The 22216-nt window shown below is 40.0% G+C and overlaps 2 protein-coding genes and 1 pseudogene across 2 annotated transcripts in view; 2 read left to right on the forward strand and 1 right to left on the reverse strand.

Moving 5' to 3' along the window:
• The first annotated feature begins 20 nt into the window (after nt 1-20).
• On the forward strand, nt 21-2286 carry LOC111322756 (melatonin receptor type 1B-B-like; annotated as a pseudogene).
• A 1165-nt stretch (nt 2287-3451) lies between these two features.
• On the reverse strand, nt 3452-15981 carry LOC111322710 (uncharacterized). The gene is made up of 7 exons (XM_022925869.2): nt 15109-15981; nt 13971-14637; nt 12067-12812; nt 10288-10448; nt 9251-9983; nt 6374-8628; nt 3452-4993 (listed from the first exon to the last, which is right to left on the reverse strand). Exons 1-7 carry the CDS (start codon nt 15908-15910, stop codon nt 4715-4717), a joined length of 5643 nt encoding a protein of 1880 aa, XP_022781604.1. The 5' UTR covers nt 15911-15981; the 3' UTR covers nt 3452-4714.
• The window catches only part of LOC111322697 (succinate--CoA ligase [ADP/GDP-forming] subunit alpha, mitochondrial), a 9467-nt gene continuing 3201 nt past the window's right edge, over nt 15951-22216 (forward strand). The window contains exons 1-10 of the mRNA XM_022925847.2: nt 15951-16085; nt 16995-17104; nt 17433-17549; nt 18207-18419; nt 18666-18723; nt 19046-19129; nt 19809-19886; nt 20688-20828; nt 21670-21719; nt 22138-22209. Of these exons, the coding sequence (XP_022781582.1) occupies nt 16055-16085; nt 16995-17104; nt 17433-17549; nt 18207-18419; nt 18666-18723; nt 19046-19129; nt 19809-19886; nt 20688-20828; nt 21670-21719; nt 22138-22209 (954 nt within the window). The 5' untranslated portion in view covers nt 15951-16054. The remainder of the gene's footprint in view (nt 16086-16994; nt 17105-17432; nt 17550-18206; nt 18420-18665; nt 18724-19045; nt 19130-19808; nt 19887-20687; nt 20829-21669; nt 21720-22137; nt 22210-22216) is intronic.

Here is a 22216-nt window from a genome sequence, read left to right on the forward strand (position 1 = left end):
TTCACGGGGGAATAGTATAAAAGTCACTTCTTGGCCCAACCTTGCCGTAAGTGGCTTTTAAGTTTTGAAAGTCGGAAATCGGCTGATGAGGAGGTTTCGGGCCTTCTTACACTACTTCCGCCAATTTAGTTCAGAATGTTTCATTAACTTCATGTGACACGTAGCAACACTGTTAGGTTCGATCTGAATGATCAGAATCCAAGGACCATCTTTGCGAAATTACCTTTGAGTTTTGCAAACATTTGCGATGGTTTAGTTGCCGGACAGGATGATATCCAGCGGGTGACGTGCTTCCTGAGTCACTAAAAGCCTCCTGTCTCACTTGACAATTTATTTAATTAACAAAGTACCCGTGAGAAACGGCAGTTTCAATTTCATATCGTACCTAATGTGTCTTCAAACCATATTCATATTCAGTCTGCTGATCAGAAAAAAAGAAAACGCAAAAAAATCCAGGAGCTCAGAGGGAAACAAGCAAGCGTGCTTAAACTGCAGGAAAACGTATGGCCAAGGTGCAATTCGTTTTAATTTTGCTTCTGACTGGTTGAAAAGTTCCAGATCAATCAAAGAGCTAAGTGAAGCAATTCTGGATCACTTAAAACCCTTTACACCCAAAGATCAGTATGCATATTTACAATGTTAGTGCTATATTTCCAATGGGTCTGACGAGGAGAATTTGTTCACTGAATTAAGAGCTCTGGTGGGTGATCATTTCCCTTATTCTCATGACGCTAATGTTTGATTCATCAATGATACTGTAAGGAGAAATTGGATACCAATCACTCTTAGGGGTCCCAAGGTTAACTGTCGATCGAAAATTGCTCTAGATTCAAGTTGTAAAGTAGGACAGTCACCACAGGGAGTCGGCTCTTGAGTGTCGACTCGTACGAGTGCCCTTAGTACCAGAGAAGATGGCGGTTCTGGATGGCTATTTCCGTAGTGGTTTAATTAAATCCTTAAAGTTTTCAATGTATTTGGTTTTGTCCAATTCGTAAATGGACTTTTAAAGAGACAGATGTCCACGATAGACTAACATAAGATGCAGGAGTTAGAAGAGTACCCTATTGCAATGAAAACGGCACAATAACAACACCACCAGAGAAAATCAAAAGAGAAAATCATTAGAGAAAATCAAGCAAACCTGGGATGAATAACTTGACTATTTCAACCCTCCTCAGACTACAAAACGCTCTATCGTCTCGCAGCAGTACGCTTAAGGTTACCGAATCCACAGCCATTCTTTTTATAAATTTCTGCGCGCTTGCTGGAAATATAATTTTATACTGGGCTATTCGAAGAAACTGCCGCCTTCGACAAAATACCACGAATTTATTCATTTCATCTCTGGCTGTGTCTGATATACTTATGGCCCTTCTTTGTATGCCGTTTTCAATCGGAGTTTTCATTCTAGGACGTTGGGTGTATGGCGAGTTGGCTTGTCAGCTTCATGGATTCGCTTTCTTCGTGTTGGTGTTTGTATCGCAAGAAACTATGGCCCTGATTGCAGTAAACCGCTACCTAAACGTTACAAAACCAGCCGTTTATCGAAGAATCTTTACACGTACAAGGTCGCTCAAAATGATCGTATTGGCATGGCTAGTTTGCGTAATTTACGTCGGTACTTTTGCCATTCTGAAGTGGCCAATTTTCATTTTTGACCCCGGCAAGACAATCTGCCACATTAGGTTAACAGATCGCTATTTTAAGACCGCCTGGAATATAATAACAATGGCTGTTTTTGCGCTTGCACCGATGGCCACCCTTTTATTTTGTTATTGGCGGGTTTTGGTGTCCGTTCGTAGACACAATACTGCAACTTTACGCTCGCTTCGCGCTGGAAGTCTGCAAAGAAGTGCCCATGCACTGGAAGATGTAAAGATTAATAAGATCATTCTGGGTCTGATAGCGGGGTACTTTTGTTGTTGGCTGTCAGCATACGGTATTTCTTACGTCGAACTAGCTTACCCTGCAATCTCAGTTCAGCGTTTCCCCCAAACTCTTTGGGCATTTCTGGTATTCAGTTCGAGTGCCATTAATTCTGTTATTTATGGAATTCTGAACAGAACATTTCGAGTAGAAATTCTCAAGATAGTGACTTGCAAAAAGAGGCGGAGATCGAGCTAACGAAAACAACATCACGAATCGTGTTTTGTAAAGAAAAAGAAACTACATTGTTGTCATTTTTGAATCTATATGTGTATAGCTGATTTTGAAAAAAATTCCCGCTCGTAAGTCATGTGATACACTCACTTTTTCCAAAGGGGGAGAAATAGAGAGGGGAGAGGGGGGGGGGGGAGAGAGGGGGAGAGGAAGGGAGAGGGAGGGAGAGAGAGAGAGAGAGAGAGAGGGAGCCAAAAAGAAATTAAGTTGAAGTGACCAAGAAAACCAAAGAATCAATGTGCGTTCAAATGTATTTCTCGGAGTGTGCAAGCCCGAGCCTGAAAATTCTGTCATCATGGAAAATAAATTAGATTTGCTTTGTATGTCGAGTTCCTTTGTTTTCCGCAATCACTTCCTTAGAAAAAATTGAAAAATTGGTTCAGACCTATTGAAGGAAAAAATAATTACTTTTACCCTTTTGCCTTAGTTGCAAATTTAATATCATTGTGCCGAACTATTTTTTGGCGATTAAAAAAAGATCTCGCGGCATTTTTGAAGTTATTCTGCGTTCAAGAAAAAAAGAGTGTTTCTTAGTTTCCTAGTCAATTGAAAGCTTTCCAGCCGGTACAGGACACAATAATCAACTCGGGTAAAAGACATGGATTTCCTTTACAATTTCCGTTGCGTAGACTTGGGATGAAATATACGTCAACGGGAAGTCAATATTTGCTTCACCACTCCTTTGAGGCTATGTCCGTTATCAAATCTAGAATTCTTCAATCATGTTAAGAAGAGGCCCAATTCACACGTGTAAAATAATAGGTCAGAAAGTCACAAAAAAGGAACGCAGCTATATCTGACTGATTTCCCTAACTCTTCACAAATTGACCCTTTAGTCACCCCTTTGCAGTGTTAATGGGACCTATCGGTTCGTTTCCGTGGATCGTCGTGAATCGTCGGAATGACAAATCGTTGTTGAGCATAACATTTGATATCTCAAACTGTAAAAGTTACAAACGTTATACTCTTTCTAAGCATGATTCGTCTACCAAGACGCGATACAAAGGGTTTATCACCTTATTATATCCATTCTGAAATCCCTGTTGATGTTTGCAACCTGATTGGCTCCCAGATTTACTCTAAATTGCATATGCCATGAAGAATGGCACACTGACAAAACTGATCAGAACGAGAAACAAACAAATTATAAGAGAATGACGGACAGATAACGCCTGTTTGTGACGAATTTTGCAACTTTTGTCACCAAAATGTTTCTTTTTTACAAACTCCTCGACAACTGCCTTACCACTGAGAAAGTTTGGTCACAAGACAGGGAATAAACACGACTCAATCAGGTTTCCGTGAATCTTTATTCAACACGCTTTTTTCAAATTTTACTTTGGAGAACGGAAGTTGCATGTCCCTTTTACCAGAAGGTCTCATAGGGCGAAAAGCAGGCCCTTTGATGATATTTCTACTATGATCTTTGATGTGAAGAAAATATTAAATTCTCTATCACCTTCAACCACATATGTTTATCACAACTTGAAACGTACTATGTCTTTCTGTGTCAATCTCGGAGCAAATACACCATACTTGAAAAGTGAAAATTTACATTATTTATCGACAGTTTTCTACCAAAATAAATAACATAGGAACTATGCCGACGGAGGACAGCGAGAACATTTAAACTATAAAAACTAATTAGATTAATGTTCTTAAGAAATATAACCTCGATAAAATTATCAAAATTTCCATTTGAAACAGAAATCATATTTACAAAATAATTTAGCTAAAACAAAGTCAACATCTTGCATATCAGAAAATGTGATTGGCTCTGCCATTTGTAATGTATGAAAGCGATCCTCGCAGTAATCAACACTCCTTTTGTAGTAGTGAAAATAGTTCAGGGCCGTACGGGCCTGAATTTTTCTTATCCAGGCTTTTTTTCACTGATACATAAGTTGTGTCATTATAAGTCATTATTGCGAGGATCTCTTTCATACATTTCTTAAAACCGCAGTACACATATATGATTTTCAAATCTATCTATTCTACCATTTTGTGATTATCATCGTCATTCATTCATTTATTCTTTGCCCCCGACAACAAAAATTAGTTAAATTTATACCCTAGTTACTATTTCATTACTAGTAAAATATGAGAATAATTTGATGCGGTGATATTACTACTAAACCTTGATCCCAATAAAATGATACTTTTCCTAAAAAATTAAATCTGTACTCAAAATTTCAACAACGCATGGTTGAGACTTATTTGACGGGTTTTAAATGCCCTGACACGCACTCACAGTCAAGCATCCTTTCCTTTTTTAGAAAAAAAAAACCATTGCCCCACATTTCTAATCTTTACATGCGATCCACGTATTCCAGCGTTAAAACATCATAGCACATTCAACTGCCTTCTAAATTGTTACAGATGGCAAGCCGACCAAGTCGAAGGCTCGATATGGGAGGTTTGAAAATCACAACATGTATTCGAGCACTGAGAATCGATGGCCAGTTTTAAAGTCAACCCACTTCTGTCACGTTTGACATAGGGACGAACACTTCCAAAGATAACACGTGGTCACGCGTTCAAGTTCTTACCAAGGTCACGCATTCTTACACCGATAATCATACTTAGGGTGACCTTCAAAAGGAAGCTGTCGACCATTGATGAGTGTTTGCAAAAGCCATTCCAGTGAGACAATAGGAATCCCAAGCAGATTCGCGGCGTGTTTGACACTCGCGGGAAGCTTGTGGTCCTCGCAGATGATAACATCGCATTCGTAATCAACACGGCCTGGAAGCTTGGCGACCATATTACATCCCGCAGCCAGCAACACGCTGGACCAAGTGTCTTTGAACGGCTGGCTCCCGTGAAGATAGACCTTGTGAAAGACAAAACCGAGTAATGAGAGAATATTAGGTGATGTGTGGTTAGGCGAGGTTAAAGAAATCCCTTTTCCTTGAACATTATTCTCTAACAACAACAAACATATGAAACATATGAGTGAACTGCGGTTATGAGACGTATATAAGAACGATCCTTCGCAGTAAAGCACTATTTAAGCAATAGTGGAAATCAGACCTGAAAAAAATTTCAGGCCTGTACGGGATTCGAACCACTGACCTCTGCGATACTAGTGCAGCGCTCTACCAATTGAGCTAACAAGCCAACTGGGAGCAGGCCATCAAATTAATTCGATATAAACCCGTAGATGATAGTGCTTTACTGCGAAGGATCGTTCTTATATACGTCCCATAACCGCAGTTCACTCATATGTTTCATATGTTTGTTGTTGTTCGATTTATCATCTACGGGTTTATATCGAATTAATTTGATGGCCTGCTCCCAGTTGGCTTGTTAGCTCAATTGGTAGAGCGCTGCACTAGTATCGCAGAGGTCAGTGGTTCGAATCCCGTACAGGCCTGAAATTTTTTTCAGGTCTGATTTCCACTATTGCTTAAATAGTGCTTTACTGCGAAGGATCGTTCTTATATACGTCTCATAACCGCAGTTCACTCATATGTTTCATATGTTTGTTGTTGTTCGATTTATCATCTACAGGTTTATATCGAATTAATTTGATGGCCTGCTCCCAGTTGGCTTGTTAGCTCAATTGGTAGAGCGCTGCACTAGTATCGCACAGGTCAGTGGTTCGAATCCCGTACAGGCCTGAAATTTTTTTCAGGTCTGATTTCCACTATTGCTTAAATAGTGCTTTACTGCGAAGGATCGTTCTTATATACATTATTCTCTAAATTGCACCGAAACCAGTTTTCAAACCTTTAGGAATAATTCTTAATGGGTAAGGACAATATCGAAGAGGCTTTATATACTTCGTTTTCCTAAGATAACCTGCCCTTTCAGCCGATGTTCCTAAGAAGCGAACACAGAAAAAAAGAGGAAACATTTCTTTCTAAAAGTTCTAGTTTTTCCCTGGGGGATGCTGTAATGATTACTGTTGTGAGTCGCACACAGAGAACTTTGCGTTTTCATGGTTGTTTAGAAGCATGCATAATCTTACACGTCCTTCAAGGAGTCTCGAGCTTTAATATTCTCCTGGTTAGGTGTAAACTGAATGGGTAACTCAATTTCCCGTAGCCTGCATGGCAGAAACGAAGATGAAAGAGGGTGGGACAGACACAAAATGTACGTGCCACTGAGCCACCATTCCGCTTTCCCTGTGTCCTATTTTCCCATTTCTTTTCCCTCCCACACGCCTGCCTCGTGGGGGCACAGGTATTGTAAGCAAAACGTCACTTACTCGCATGCCGCCCAAAATGTTTCTTCTCAGCCGGCATTCTACGATTTCTCCCTCTTCCAGGCTTTCTCCCGCAGGTAGCAAGTACCGCTTGTAGTCCAAACGCTTATCACAAGCGCAACAATCATTAATCCATATGTGTGACACACACGGAATTCCAGAGGCGAGGGACTGGAAATATTTTTGTGTCCGCTGGTGCGTGTGGGATATCAAAAAGCACTCTGCGCCAGAGATCTGGGATTGAGGAAATGAGGACAGTACGACGCCACCACCAGCCTCGATTTGACGCTTCAAGTGATCGCGATTAAAGTCAATTCTTTCCGATTCACTGTCCGTCTCTTCAGGTTCATTCTTGTCTCTGGTCACGCCTGTCACCAGAAAGGCTAAACCAGCAAATATATTCCTGTTTTTGGGTAGATGCGGTACTTCGCCAGTGTCCTCTCTTTCTCTCATCTGTTTACGTGACGTGTGTCCCCCAACAGGTTGGGCTGGCAGCGTGCCAGCGGGCCTCGCAGGTGATTTGGGACCGTAGGTAGATGACAATCCTCTCCTAACATATCGTCTTTTGCCGCCAGCCTTACCGTGCTGTTCATCTGAACTTGATTCGCTCTCACCGATTCTCTGTCCCGCACGTCTAGCTTGCGCCTTGACCTTGTGTGACGACTTGTGTGTAGACTTGGGTGTGATATCGATGTCGGCGGATGCCACTTTTGAACGTCTTGGGCTACCGCGTGGTGAAGCGCGATCAGCGTGTTTTCCCCGCGTTTTCTCGTCATTTGAGCTCGTATCTTTAGAGCTAGTGTCTCGTGAAGTGTCCTTAGCACCTATGCTACCCGACTTGGAGATATCGTGTAGACTAGCGTTACTACTCCCTGCTCGCCTCAAGCTGTGCGTACCAATACTGACACTGGAACCACTTGTGACGTTAAACGAACTATCACTGGATAAAACAGCTACAGCTTGCTGTTCCGATAAAATTATTCTACTACGCGGGTACCGGCGTATTGCGCCATTCTGGATCTGTATCTCGTAACCGCGTTCGTTTCGTTCTCGATAATGTCCCACGATAACCCCTTCTTCATAAAAGTCATCTATAAGATCGCCTTGAGCCATAACATTCTGCCCAACTGGCAACAAATCCTTAATGATAAGGTTTTCTCGTGGAATCCTTCGCTTGTCGCCGTCGTCAAAGGTTACCAAGTACCGTCCGTTTTTGTACTGCTTTGCAGTGATTATTCCTGGGTAGAAGTAACCGTCCAACCACTTGGCTAACACGCATGTTCCTGGTGTCAAAGAGGAATCACTCGATGAGGAGCGTTTGAGATTTGATTCCTCCCCTATAACTGGTTCGGTAGCCTGCCTTGAGATGGAAGGGATTTCTGTAGGTTCATCCCTAGTTTGCAGGTCGTCTCTATTTCCTTTACCTCTATTTTCCGGGCTTCTATCAGAACTGCTCTTACCAGATGTTACCAACGCCCGTGTTTTATCAGAAGCGCACGTTGCTTGTTTAGAAGTCGGGGATCTACCATTCTTCCTTCGCGGAGAACTTCTGCTCTTTTGCTGGAGCTCTTCTCGTTTCGATGTTCCCGCGGAAACTGTTACACGGAACCCATCGTCATTGGAAGTCTCCACAAATCTAGTAACTTCTTCTTTCCGCTCCTCTTGGCTCTCTACCTTCGGTTCCCCGTCTTCTTCAAAGGTTAAAACTTGTACAACTTTTCCTGATTCCTCATCAACTATAGTCATGGTTACATTTCGTTTAACTTGAGTTGTTACCGTGGTTACAGTGCGTGTACACATGATTTGCTTGTAGTGTACGACACTGGATGATGTAGCCTTTCCCGCCTCGTCACTTGCAGGTTTCGGTTCATCGTCCTCTCTTCTGGCTTGTTTCGAGAGTGCTTCTTCTAATCCTTCACTCTCAGAGGAAAACTCTTTTTCTTCGCGAACTCTTTTGGCGCTCGGAGTATTTCCGACCCCTGTTCTTGTTCTAGTCTCTTTTCCAAGCGTCCCACGAGTAGATCCCTGTTTTGGCTTTTTTCGCACGGGTTCTGGCACATCATCGTCAGCAGTAAACGCAAACGGATCGTCATCGCTTTGGACTTCCCCCACTCCTCTCTTCTTGGTTTTGACGATAGCTTCTCGAGCGCGACTAAATATTGATCGCGGGGGTACTGGGGCACTGGTATGAGGACGGTCTAAGCTCTCTGTCGATGTAGAAGCCCGAGGTAGGCTGGGTTCGAAGTGGATAGCTGGTTCTGAGGAAAAAGACTTAATGTCATTGACAAACTCTTGAAACTGTTTCCTTTTAGAGAATTCCGATGCCATTCTGGAAATATGTGACCATTATATACTCACTTGGTAAGAGCTCAACCTCCCCAGGGCCCCCCCCCTCCCCTCCCCACTACAAGGCCTGTGTCCATCACGTTAGCTACTGGAAACGAAAATTATGTCTTTTCTTCCTTCTTGCGCAACATCAAAAGAGAAGTTGAAATCTCTTAATTCTTCTTCAAGTCTATCAGGAACTATTGAATACCAAGACAAAAACTTCTAAGCTACCAAGAGGATTTTCCCCTAGCTTGACTGTACTCGACTTTCAGCCTAGTCAAGGTTAACGAGTTTCCTCTCGCACTATCATTGACTATAGTAATAAATGACGCATCACCTAAGAAACATTTTCTGTGACTTGAGCTCTCGTTTAAACAAGATTACACCGTGATGACAATCATTGAAAAAAACTACTGTCAATTTGAGTAACTCCAATTTCCACTTCTCTAACATGTAATGGCAGGGTAATAACGTGCGCTGATTACTTAATCAACTTCCCCGACTCTGTCATGGTGGTAAGAAATTATTCTACGTAAAAGATTTCAAATCTACCTTGGCTAGACATCCCTGGTGTTTCTCTAACCACAGGAAGAACCACATCCGGGATAGTACTACGTCTGCTACTCCTCCCCTCTGAGTCTGGTGTGTCTTGACGAACGGGTCTTAAAGGGGGTGGGGTAGTAGAAATCAATGGTCTTAGCGGCTCCCTTGGTAAGGAAAAATGGAAACTTGTTCCAGAGTCACTGGAGGGTTCTGAAAATATTGCTGCTGGGAGCGTTGGCTTTATCGGTTTCCTTGCACGAACACCTGCTGAGCTTGATTGTTCTTTTTCAAGATCATCAGACGTGTCTTTCTCTCTGAATGTCATTTCAGTTTCCCTCTCCGGTATGCTCGCCTGTTCTTGCACAAGATCATCAGGCGCTTCGTGCTCCACAGGTTGAGTGACACCCCCTGATTCTTCGGCAAGTGCAGTCTTCTCAGGAGGGTGGATTACATCACCCTGATCGGGAGAGGGGTGGGTACCTTGCTCGCGATGAATTTCGTTAATGCCTTCTATAGATCTCACAACATTCTTCGGTGCTTTGGTTGGAACCTCCACAGTCAGTTGTTCTTTGTCATTATTACCTTGAGCAAGAGCCATTGTAGGAAGTGGTGTCCTCAGATGAGCTAAAATAGACTGGCTTCCGGAGTCTTGTTTGGTCAAAGTCCCTGTCTCTTCAGCTTGAATTGTTTCTGCCAGTTTGCACACGGTGACGTTATTTGTCACTTCACTGACAATCACATCCTGTGAAAGATAAAAAAAAAAAAACAAACAACAACAACAAACAAACAATCAGACAAGTTCCAAGGGAGCATTTCTCAAACTTTAAATTCCAAAAAATTATGAAAATGAAACTTCTCCTCAAAATGTTGATACATCATCCTTCTTGAAAGACTATGTTAACGACAAGCGTGTAATGAACATGGATTTTTAACCCTTCACATCCTAACATCAGTATTTATATTCTCCACCCTGTTATCTTTAAACTTTCCATAGTACTGATGAGTGATACTGTAAGTAGAAACTATCATTCTCTGTGTTGTTTTACCTTCTGAATTCCCTCCATTCCCTGGCTGATGTCTGCTAGCATCTGGCTTCCCATGTTTGATTGCGACTGCGTTAGATGCAATGAGAATGGCATCACTATGTCTTGAGAATCTAAGACCTCTTGCACATTCTGTTCTTCCACGGACTGGTCAGGAGATCCATCTGAGGAAAAATTCATGAAACACCTTTGACTCACCAGGGTAATTTTAATTTGACTTCTTACAGTTTTTATGCAACATCTGAGACAAGTGATGAAAATACAATAATTAATCAGCCAGGGGGTGTTGTTAAGATGTTATGGATAGTTACCATAAAATATTAATTTTCCAGGATGCCTAGTCATGCTGACATGCATACGCAAACTGTCTATCTTCATACCTGGAACTTTCTGGAACATTTCATTAGGTTATGAAGTTACGTGAATAGTTGTGTTGTAGATAATGTATATAAGAACTCAGTAGTAATAGTACTGGTACCCGGTAGTTGTTGTTGTCAGGAGTGACTGACTTTAGTGATTATAATACAAGATCTGTGGATATCCTCCACGACTTGAGATGGGATACGCTTGAGCAAAGATGCTCTAAACAGCTTGCAATTAGTATTTTTAAATCTCTAAATAATTTTTACCCTGAGAGTTTAAAGGACATGTTTAAAGCAACCTCCGAGGTTCATTCTTACAATGTGTGAGGTGCCTCGAACAACATTTTTGTACCAAGGCGCTGTGCTGAATCTGCTAAGCGGGCCTTTAGCTATATTAGGAGCAGTCATGTGGAATGGCCTAGAAAATGTGCTTAAAGACGAAATAAATCTCAACTCTTTGAGGTCTGCCCTGTCTTCTTGAACCATGGATTGCCTTGAGGGAGTTGAGATTGAATTTACTTTTATCAGTTATTTAATGTACCTTTAAGGTTGATTGATTCTTGTGTAATTAATTATAGGATAGATTTTCTTAATATATAGAAATATTTTAGCATTAATGTAGTTTCTTTGAAAATGTTTGTTATGTAAACGGCCCACTGGAAGAGCATTTTAATTTTGAATGAAGTGATACCATAAATAAAGCTTGATTGATTGATTGATTGATTTGATTGATTGATTTGATTGATTTGATTGATTGATTTGATTGATTGATTGAACCACACCAAGAGAGAGAGAGAGAGAGAGCTACTGTGGAGGTTTGTTCATTTCAAGGAGATGTAGAGACAACTCTGAGATTGTGTCAGTGGTGAGCTAATTTATAGTCTGTAGTGGGCTTAAGTGAGTTTATTATTGATAATTCCTGTATTGCCCTTGGAGTTACACCTTAGTTATAAATACAACATATTATGTGATAAGCTGATTTGATTGGTTCCTAGTTATTATCTATTGGAGGATAGATGCATGGATGACATCACCATTAACAACATTTTCTTTTTTTTTTCCATATAATACAAATAGATTCCATGATGCCGTGGGTCTATTCAGCAATAGACTACAGATAACTTAAAAATGCAGTAAGAATATCAATCACACACTTGGCTGCACCTTGCATGCCAATCTTTTTTCTTACCGACAGACACACTGCAACATGTAATCTTTTTCCTAAATATGCAGCAGGATAGGGTTACTGATGATTCTGCCCCATTGCAAGTTGACCTCCTATCACTTTGCAAGTTTGCCCTCTGATGTAAAACAAGTTTGCCCCCACCTTTACCAGTTCACTTCCAAGTTGGCAAGGTGGTTGGGGGTGTATTTGCAATGGGGCGTAAACCATAGACCTAGGATAGAGACTACTAAATACCTGAAATACTTCTCTGTTTCTTGCTTTTCTGTTCTACCACTACTGGGAGGAACATATCTTCACTCATTTCTGGTTGTGTGGGACCTGGCAGCACAGCGAAGCTTCCTTCAGCACCTGCAGCCTTGCTTTTGGTTGACTTAAAGGGATCTATTACGAGTGAAGATGGGGACAGTGACAACTGCTCTTCATGCAAGCTTTCCTCTAGGTGTTCTACTGGTAAATCAGAAATTAGCGGCTTAGGACTGTTAAGGAAGCTGTCACTTATGAGAACTGTACGTGGCTCCTTGGCACCATTTGGTGTCAGTGCGGTAGATTCCTCTTTTGAAAGTGCAGGACCTGAGCTGTTGGTACCCAAAGCACTACTAACTGGTTGCCACTGCTGCAGTTGGGGTGATGATGATTCATCCTTTGATGAGTCCTCACGAGAGGATCCCTGTGAGGAACTGTTACTTGACTTCTTTTCATTGGTGTCACTGGCTTGCTGGAGTGCCTCTTGCTGCTGCTTTTGCTGCCAGAGTGGTAACTCAACTTTTTCATCATCTAATGATTCTCTGAGCCTGGGAGACACTGGTGTTTGCAAATGTTCTTTTTGGCTCTGTGACAAATCAAATGAATGCATCAATTCTGCCGCTGCTCTTGAAATCTCTGACTGTTCCTTCTCTATATCATTTTCAACTGATCTGTTGATGCTTTTAGAATTTTGAACCTGTCTGTCTTCACACTCTTTCTCATAGGTTCCCTCTTTCCTAAGTATATAAAAAATAAATTATCACAAATTAATTATTAAAACAAGAACTACATTGTTTTGTGTATCCATGAATATGTTCATACTTGAAAAGATGTATGAATTCAAATAGGTTCTGTTTACTGTGGTGATCCGCATGTGTAATTATAGAAAAAAAAGTATGTTCTTGAGCCTAGTGGTCCACCCAGCCAGAGTCTATCTGGGTTTCCTTAGTATGAGGTGACTAGGAGTATTACTACTCCCCCCTGAATGCGAAGCTAGTCAGTTGCAAGGTTGCCTCCCAGCATTTCATCAGGCTTCCCCGACAATTTGTCATTACCCCAAGGCTATGGTCTAGCAGTGTCCAGTAGCCCCTGATGCCTTACTTTTGCTCTTTAAGAGCAAACTCAGGAATCTTAGTTTTTTCATAAAAAGCATATGCTGGACACCCTGGATTTCACAGTTTCAAAGCACTGGGCTCCCTTCAATTTTTCTTAGAGTACAGCCTTGTAGCCATTTATAATCGTGGATGGAGAGAGGCACAGTGAGAATATTTTTGCCCAAGAACACAACTCAATGACACGGCCAGGTCTGGAATACTGAGTCCACTCAACTCTGAGTCCGGTCCACTAATCATTAGGCTACTATATCTCCCAAGTATAGAAGCAAATCACAGTTTGATTCACACTGTCACCGTTCTGACTCTTCCCCCAGACATGATTAACTTGTAACTTCTCCCTACAATATCCATACATTATCTAGCAAATGGGTGATGAGAATACTCATAGCTGTCAGGTAGAAGTTGTTTTCTCGATCCAACGCTAAATTCTCATTACTAATGTACAAAGAAATGTGAAGCAGCTGGAAGGGAGTATCAACAATTGGATCTTGGGAGCTAAAGGTTTAATATGGACTACCATCTTGATGTTTTTTTTAAACTGTATTCCTAGGTCGTTAATGAACAATTATTATACTTTCTCTGTAAACTGAGACAGCACCAGGGTAAACTGTTCAAGTTAGGGAAACAGGTTACAATTTTAAGAGAAGGTTCCCCCTAGTCTTGTGGTCTAGATCTGCTACTGATGAAGGAGATATTGAAAAGTGAAATGTGATGATGTGATCCCACCTGAAAGGAGTGCAATGTTCCTTTAAACATATAAATTTGCATCATTCTTTTTACCTGTTACTTTTCTTTTCTAGTTGCTCTTCATCACCAGCTGAAGGAGAAGATGGCTCTAAAGCTGGAATTGAGTTGTAGCCTTCTGGTGAAGGATGCACCTTATCTGATGATGAAGATGAAGACTCCCTGACACTAGGCTCTCCAGAAAAATGCAAGCTTTGAAAAGCCATGTTATTAATTGGTGTTCCTTGAGAGGGAGGGGTACAGAAAAATCCACCACCACCTTCAACTGGTGTTGATGTACGTTGCTTAGAAGTGAGCACTTGTTTGTATAGTGATTTCTCACAAGGATGTGATTCTCTAATGTTTTTACCATCTACTGGAGTGGATTGGTGTTGTGGTAAATTCAAGTCAACTGACAGATTTTGTCTTGTTGTCCCTTCCTTATGGCCTTGAGAAGCAGCAAACAAGTCCTCTTGGGAAGAACAACCTTCTGGCTCTCCCTCCATCGACCACAGCTTAAAACCAGAAACTTTGCCATGAACTTTCTCCTCTTTTGACCCAGCACTACTGGTGCTGGTGTCACTAGTTGATTGTTTCCTCAGTAATAGTGGGAGGTGTTTACGAACTTCTGGGGATACTTGGAGGCTGCTTTCACTAGACAAGTTGCTGAGATCTCCATGGTAACTGCTGCTGCTGATGGCTGAGCCATGATCAGACTTATGTCCTGTGTATTGTACAAAAAAAAGACAAATTATTTTAAAAGTAAATGGTAAACACTCTGTAAAATTAATTGATATAATGCATCTAACAATTAGTAGCCTCCACATCCCTCCTTCCTCCCAGACAACCCCAGGCATTTGAACTTTGCTTGCTTTAAATTCAATTACTATTGGGTGGTCAGGGATCAAATAACCTTACTGCAAAACTTATCCTGGGCTGGATACAAAAGCAACATTTGAAAACTTCAAGAAAAAGAATGTTGTCAGACATCCTCATGTAAGAATGTTCTGTTTCCACTAAGTGTCACTGTTGCCCTCAACCTGATCAAAAACTTTTTATGGGGGGGGGGGGGGGTGAAGAAAATATTAGGTGTTTTATTGTATATCCAAAGGATAGACTCATATTTTAGATTGGAGGTTAGTCTGCACATACTATAAGGCAAAGAAAAGGAAAAGTATTAGTTCAGTCTTCTTACCAACACTTGATGAGCTTGATGACTTCTTCTCTTCATCCACAAGGGCAGTAGATACTTCACCTAAGTCATTAGCAACATCCGCCCCCTCACCAACAATGCCAGTTGATACCTGGCTATTACTACATGTATCGCCACTAGAGTCATGTATACTTCCTCCACTTCTCCCTTCCCCACTACCATAAAGTTTGGGAGGTACCTCATCTTTTACCACAACTCGCACCAGTGGTTCTGAGAAGACACCAGCTTCTGGGCGAATTAGCTCTGGTAGTGCATCACTTGATGAGGAAGGCTCCTCCGGATGAGGAGATTCTTCTTCATTTGTACTGGGATCTTGCTCGTTGTTTTCATCACTGTCACCATCATTACCACCACCACCACCATTACCCTCCCCCCCATCGGCATCCCCTCCGCCACCTTCATTGCCCCCATCCCCACCCCCATTATCATCACCTCCTCCACCATCGCTACCTCCTCTATCATCACCTCCGCCGCTATCCCGTCCTTGTCCATGTTGGCCGCGATCATCCTGTTGCCGGCTTGTTTCACCTTCCTCTCTTCCTGCACCCTCTCCTTTAACAGTAGAACAACTGATAGCGGCACAATTTGTAGGAAACGACAGATCGTCACAAGAGACGCCCGCTGCATGATCAGTCCGGCTGGTTGATAATCGAGTCAACTGTTTCAGAATCGCCAAATCACGTACACTGTCTGATCGAAAGATTGTTTCGGTTTCCTGAGACTGCGAATTCTCCACCAAAAAGCATGGAGAGCTGAGATCAATTTCTTCGGGAGTAAAATCCATTATGATAACACGAACACAAATAAAAACAATTTCTAACAATCAAACCTAACCGCGCTTTGCATGCCTGAACTTGCCACCTCCCATAGTCCTTTGCAAGCTGATTTCTCCTTACTCGCATAGCCTCCAGGGAAGGCTCTTTCCAAGATGGCGTTTCGCGTGGCACTTCGTCGATTTGGTGAGCGATAATGTTATATTGCCATTTCCCTCTGAAGTGATAGCCTGAATTTTTTATATTTTTGCATAGCTGTATCAAAAGAGGTTGTGGTGGTAGAGGCTCAGGTCGTCTTACTCTTATGTTACTGCCTGCATCTCTTGCAAATGATACGAAGAAATACTCAAAGCAGACAATTTCAGCTCAATATTTGTCATTATAGCTCTACTTTGACTTAATCGTTGTGGTGCTATGGCTATCCTCACTTGCATAGATTATTGGATTGGTTTCTTTTTTCTCTACGCAATGACATCCTAGTGGGATTTGGAAATTTGGCGAGAACAAGCTGTAGTGTTGCAAAAGTACACAGAACTTGTACAGATAATATAATGCATGGTTATGTTTTATCGACTGTGCCGGTTGAGCCTTTCTTACTCCTCAGTCTTTTTCCCCCTTTCTTTCTTGGATGCATTTTGAAATACTATTCACATAATTTTTTTTGTCATGGAAATTGTGGGAAACTTGAGGTTGTTGTTTTCATTGTGTCACTTATAGCTATTTTTAAAGAAGGAATTTTCACATCTGTCCATCTCTTATACTGTTTCAAGAAATCTACTTTCTCATTTCCCTGGCAATGTGTCCTATGACTTGCAACACAATAGCATTGGCTTCTGCAGAAAGTGGCAATGAGGTGCCCTTTGTTCTGGTAGAATAAAATTATTTCTAGTTTCTGATTATGTAGAGTTCCTCTCTGAATTCCATATTCAGTATGTAAATAATTCTTTACTTGTCTTTCCTGTTAAATTCTTCTTGGAATAGGAGACCAAAAGTAAAGGAGATTTCAACTTGAATTCTTGTGTAATGTTTGAGAATCTGATTTGCAAATGGCAAAAGTTACTGAAGCCTTCATTTCATAATATTCCAATAATACAGGTGTCAGCCTGGAACAAATAGGAATTCGCCACAACTATGACAGTACCAGGAATAATCTTTTAATTGGTAAACACACCAAAGTTATTTGTCAAGGCTTTACTGGAAAACAGGTATGATACACTGAACCAAATAATTTTGTAAAGAGACATAATAGCATCAGGTCAAAGGACTGCTTAACATGAAATGATAGAGAGTTAAGGTTTGATCTGGTTAGATTTCTGCAACAAGATTTGCAGTAGAAGTCTCCAAGTTGACAATCTCTGTTTGGTGATTTTGTGGTAAGGTGTAACCTTTTTAATATTCCTGAGGTATTTTTAATTTAAACTTTAAGTGAGATAGGTATTTGTAATATTTTACTTTTCTTCTTCTGGTAACTTATTTTTATTTCTCATGGGCTTGGTTTTAAAACTGACCTTGTGCTTTGGTTTACCTTACCAGGGAACTTTCCATAGTGAACAATCAATTGCTTATGGAACACAGATGGTTGGGGGTGTTTCTCCGGGGAAAGGTGGTCAGACTCACTTAGGGCTTCCTGTATTTGACAGTGTGAAAGAGGTAAGATCCTGAGGACCGGAGACACTTAACAGGGTTGTCAAAAGTTGTCAGTGCGGAGACTAAAATCTATTATAGCTCACTCTAGTGTTGTTGATTGGATAGTACATTAATTGTTTACCCTTAATACCCTAACATCAGTATGCACATTCTCTATACAGTTCTTTACATGCACAGTAATGTGTCAGGTGTTGACATTGAGACTTTTTTTTTAACTATCAAGAGCTTCTTTAGTTGATAGCCATATGCTTTATTCTCACAACCTTAATGAGTAATTCAAGGTTGATATTGTAAGGAGAACTTGGATGCTAATCAAGTAGAGCAATGATCGTTCCAGGTGAGCTACAATTTAAGCAGTTTTCGAAAAGAAGCCTTAAAAAAAAATTCAGGCTTCAGGGGGATTTGAACCAGTGCCTCAAAGATACTGACACTACTACCAGCTGAGCTATGAAGCTGTACGTTGGGAATGGGGCACATTTTAGAGGAGTTCTTTTTTCCTGTGGAGGAATCTAATCAAAATTTTTTAGCGAAATAAATTTTGTTTGATATGTGAATGAAAACCAAGTATAGCAATTATCCTCAAAGGTGAGCTGTAATTTTAGAAATTGTAGAAAAAAAACTATATGTATTTAGACAGTCTTATAACTGTTTAACTTTTAGGCCAAAGATGAAACTGGTGCAAATGCCACAGTGGTTTATGTACCACCTCCGTTTGCTGCAGCTGCTGTATTAGAAGCAATTGAAGCTGAAATTGGTTTAATTGTGTGCATAACAGAGGGAATACCTCAACAAGATATGGTGAAAATCAAACACAAATTAGAACGGCAAGATAAATGTAGAATGGTTGGTCCTAATTGCCCAGGAATAATCAAGGTAAATGTAATTACATTTACATTATTTTGAGGAGGAAATAATGTCATTGTTAATTTGGTAATTTTTACAACATGGTACTAGACTTGCCATCACTCTTTGAGTGAAAGCCTAATAACAGGTACAATGTATTTAATGAGAAGCTTATGGTTACAAGGTTACTGATATTGCTAGTGTTCAGTTGTTGTTAGTCACAACTATTTTTATCTTTTTGTCAACTTTTCTCATTTGTTGTTCATTGCTTGGCAGCCAGGAGAGTGTAAAATTGGTATCATGCCAGGTCACATACACAAACCTGGAAAAATAGGTCAGTAATTTTCACTTTTATGACTGCTTATTTTTATCACTAAACAAAGTCATGCTCTTTCTACTCTCTTTACTTCATGTCAGAAGGTGAAATTATAAAGAAAAGTTATATTGAATGGAACACATTAAATGGTTTTTGGTATCAACAAAGTAGTGCTGTCCTTGGAGGCTAAATAACAAGTGCTGTGTTCCTCTTTGGTTTGATTTGGTGTGAATGGTCAGCTGGTTTGTCTCATGAAAAGTAAAACAAATAGAAACAGTAAAGTACATTCATGTGTTCTTGTTACATCCTAACAAAAAAAATTTCTCTGCATTTGTTATAGGTATTGTGTCAAGATCAGGAACTCTAACGTATGAAGCTGTCCATCAGACGACTGAGGTTGGGCTTGGACAGTCTCTGTGTGTAGGTATGTAGGATTGATTATAAGGCTTGATGTTTTTCGTGTTCATTGAGTGAATTATCAATACTTGTTGAGTGTATATGTGAAAAGAAACACATCATTTTCTGTTAGAATGTGAAGTTGTTGAAATGGTTTTCAAGTAATATTTCAAAAACAAGTGTGAGTGTTTCATCTGGGTTTCCAAACATGAGAAAACTGATGAAAGTACGAGGCAGTAGGCCAAGTACTTTTATTGTTTTCGAGTGTTTGAAAACCCCGATGAAACACAAGGCACAAGTTTTTGAAATTGCTTTTCAATCGTGCATCATTAGCTAAGAACAATGAAAAAATTCTGACTGATTTTGGCATCAGTGGGGTTTGACATTTTATCAAGCTCTAGGGTTTGATATTTCATCAAAGTATAGTGGAAAAGCCTCTGTCCAGTGTTTCATTGGGTTTTCTAAACACACACATGTGGCCAAATTGGCGTATCGTGATTGATTTGTAACTTGATGAATTATTTATGAGTTTGAGAAATGTTGATAAGATCATTGTGTTGACTTTTTTTGATAAATTGCAGTCATGTTTAGAATTGTCATCTGATTGCAGTAATTGTCCTGCTGCTGTTTTAAACTATCCACTGAACTTTTAAGCTCCTGGCCAGTTTTTGTTCAATGCAATGTCATTTTTCATATGTTAATTACAGGTATTGGTGGAGATCCTTTTAATGGAACAAACTTTATGGATTGCCTAGATGTATTTTTAAAAGACCCAGAGACAGAAGGTATTAATTTGCTTTGCTAATGAACATTTTTTTTTTTTGCTTTAAAACCATTAAATATGTGGTCATGTCATCTCTTCTCTCATGATGTTCATTAAACTGAAAACAGTTCACAGTTGGCTCTAAAATGCATGACTGTAAACAAAATGCATGTGATACTTAGGTTTGGTTTTGTCAAGAATTAGAATTAATTGATATATATTTTCACTTTCCAAGATTTATAAATTCCTATTCTCGTCTGTTACACTTTCTTACTGAGTTTGGGGTCAGGTGTTAGAATTAACAAATAGATTCAATGTTGCCATGCATCAGTTATAGATCAAAGATGACGTTGAATATTGTAAGAAGTTAGAGGTGACACTTAATGCACTGCTGAGTTTGTCACTGAAGTTCTTACCACATTTTGACATCTTCTGTGATCAATTACTGTACAGAGACATGGCAACATGGATTCTATCTGTTTTATATGATTAAAATGATTAAAAACAAAAATAATGTTGTTATTAGTAACATTATCTATGCCTCTGTCCTCCATTAGATCATAGGTAAGAAGGTAAGAACCAATCCAGCTTCTCATATAACGCTGGATTGAAAATTGCTCCAAACAAAGGGCTGGATTGAAAATTGCTCCGATGAAGGGCTAACGCTCGAAACGTCAGCTTTTGTAATCGTTACGGTGGCCAATTTACCACTTCAACTTTGTTGATATATCCAAGTTATTTCGTTACCCCCACTGACGCAGCCCCAAACAGTTTCTTTCAAAACTATCAGCCTTTATTCAAATATTGTATTGGTTTATTACAGGTATTGTCCTGATTGGTGAGATTGGAGGAGGTGCTGAGGAAAAAGCAGCTGAGTTTCTTCAACAGCATAATCAGGGAGAGGATGCCAAGCCTGTAGTGTCATTCATTGCTGGGGTCACCGCACCTCCTGGAAGGAGAATGGGTGAAGAGAACTTTTGTCTTTTGTTGTAACACTTTGTGACTTTTTTTTTTTTGCTCTCTACTCGGTGTACAGCTGTATACAGCTAGTTTGACAAAGGTGGTTGAGAAAAAGGGCATAAAAGTGCATGCAACAACCTGGAAATTTAGTGTGGGTAGTTTTCAGGTCATTGTTCCTTGACCTCAAGATTTCCTTGAAGTGTGAAAAAGTGTGATTCTAAGGATGGGGCGTGGCAGATTGATGAAATCTTTTAATTGTTGGAATTATCACAATTCATTGATTACCAGGTACCCTGGTTACCTTTCAAGATTGTCATAAGTACTTGTGTCCTTTTTTCAGACAGCCTTTCTTGAAACAGCCGTAGTTTAACATTATATATAATTGTTTCTACAACATTAGAGCTATGTTTTGTTATAGGTAGTCAAGTAATTCCAAAATTGACCAACATAGGGCAATTTGAAATCAGATACCCTCAATTAGACACCTGAAATGAACCAGCGAGGTTGAGTTTGTCATTAAGTACTATTAACAAGTAATGGTAATAAAAATTTTGAGGTGTAGAGAGTTAATAAAACTTTTTGTTGGGAAGAATTTTTTGTACATCTTGTTGAAAGTTACAAGAAAGAAGCCATCAAAGAGCACTTAACTGGTGCATTAGTGACAAAGGCGCTCAGTTATAGTTATCGAGCATCAGAAAGCTGTAATTGGACACCAACGTGACCATATACCAGTTGCATGACAGATACAATAATAAATAACTAATCAGAATCAATTAATTCTTGCTAGGATTGTTTTAGACATAATTTCTTTCTTGACTTATGTTGTTTCTCTGCACTGTTTTAAGGTCACGCCGGTGCAATTATCGCTGGTGGTAAAGGAACTGCTGAACTCAAGGTATGGTACCTATTGTTTATAGAATTGCACAATTGAATAAGATATCACACTCTGATTGGTCAATAAAGCAAGATATTTACTGTGGAATTGCAAGTTGAAAATAAGGCTAAGTGATATTGTTTTGCATCTCTTGTATTGCACTCAGGATAAAAACAAGCTATACTGTCGTGTTCTTTTTTTCTCATTTTTATTCAATTATGTGATGTAAGGAAAATCTGTTAGCCGATGAGGGAATTCCACGTTAAATTGGAAGCAAAAACCAATATTGCATGAATTGTATGTATTTATAATTCTAGTAAACATCAAACTCTACGATCAGATTTCAGTTGATTGTTCATTATTATTGATATTGTTGACACAACATAGCCATCTAGGTCTATGTTTAGCACTAACTGCAGTGATCATTGTTTTCCTTTAGATAAAAGCTCTTAAAGATGCAGGTGTTACTGTGACGTTATCACCAGCACAAATGGGTAACACTCTGAAAAAGGTAATAC

Source organism: Stylophora pistillata, chromosome 1, assembly GCF_964205215.1.
Source record: "Stylophora pistillata chromosome 1, jaStyPist1.2, whole genome shotgun sequence".
In the NCBI taxonomy this organism is placed as follows: domain Eukaryota; kingdom Metazoa; phylum Cnidaria; class Anthozoa; order Scleractinia; family Pocilloporidae; genus Stylophora; species Stylophora pistillata.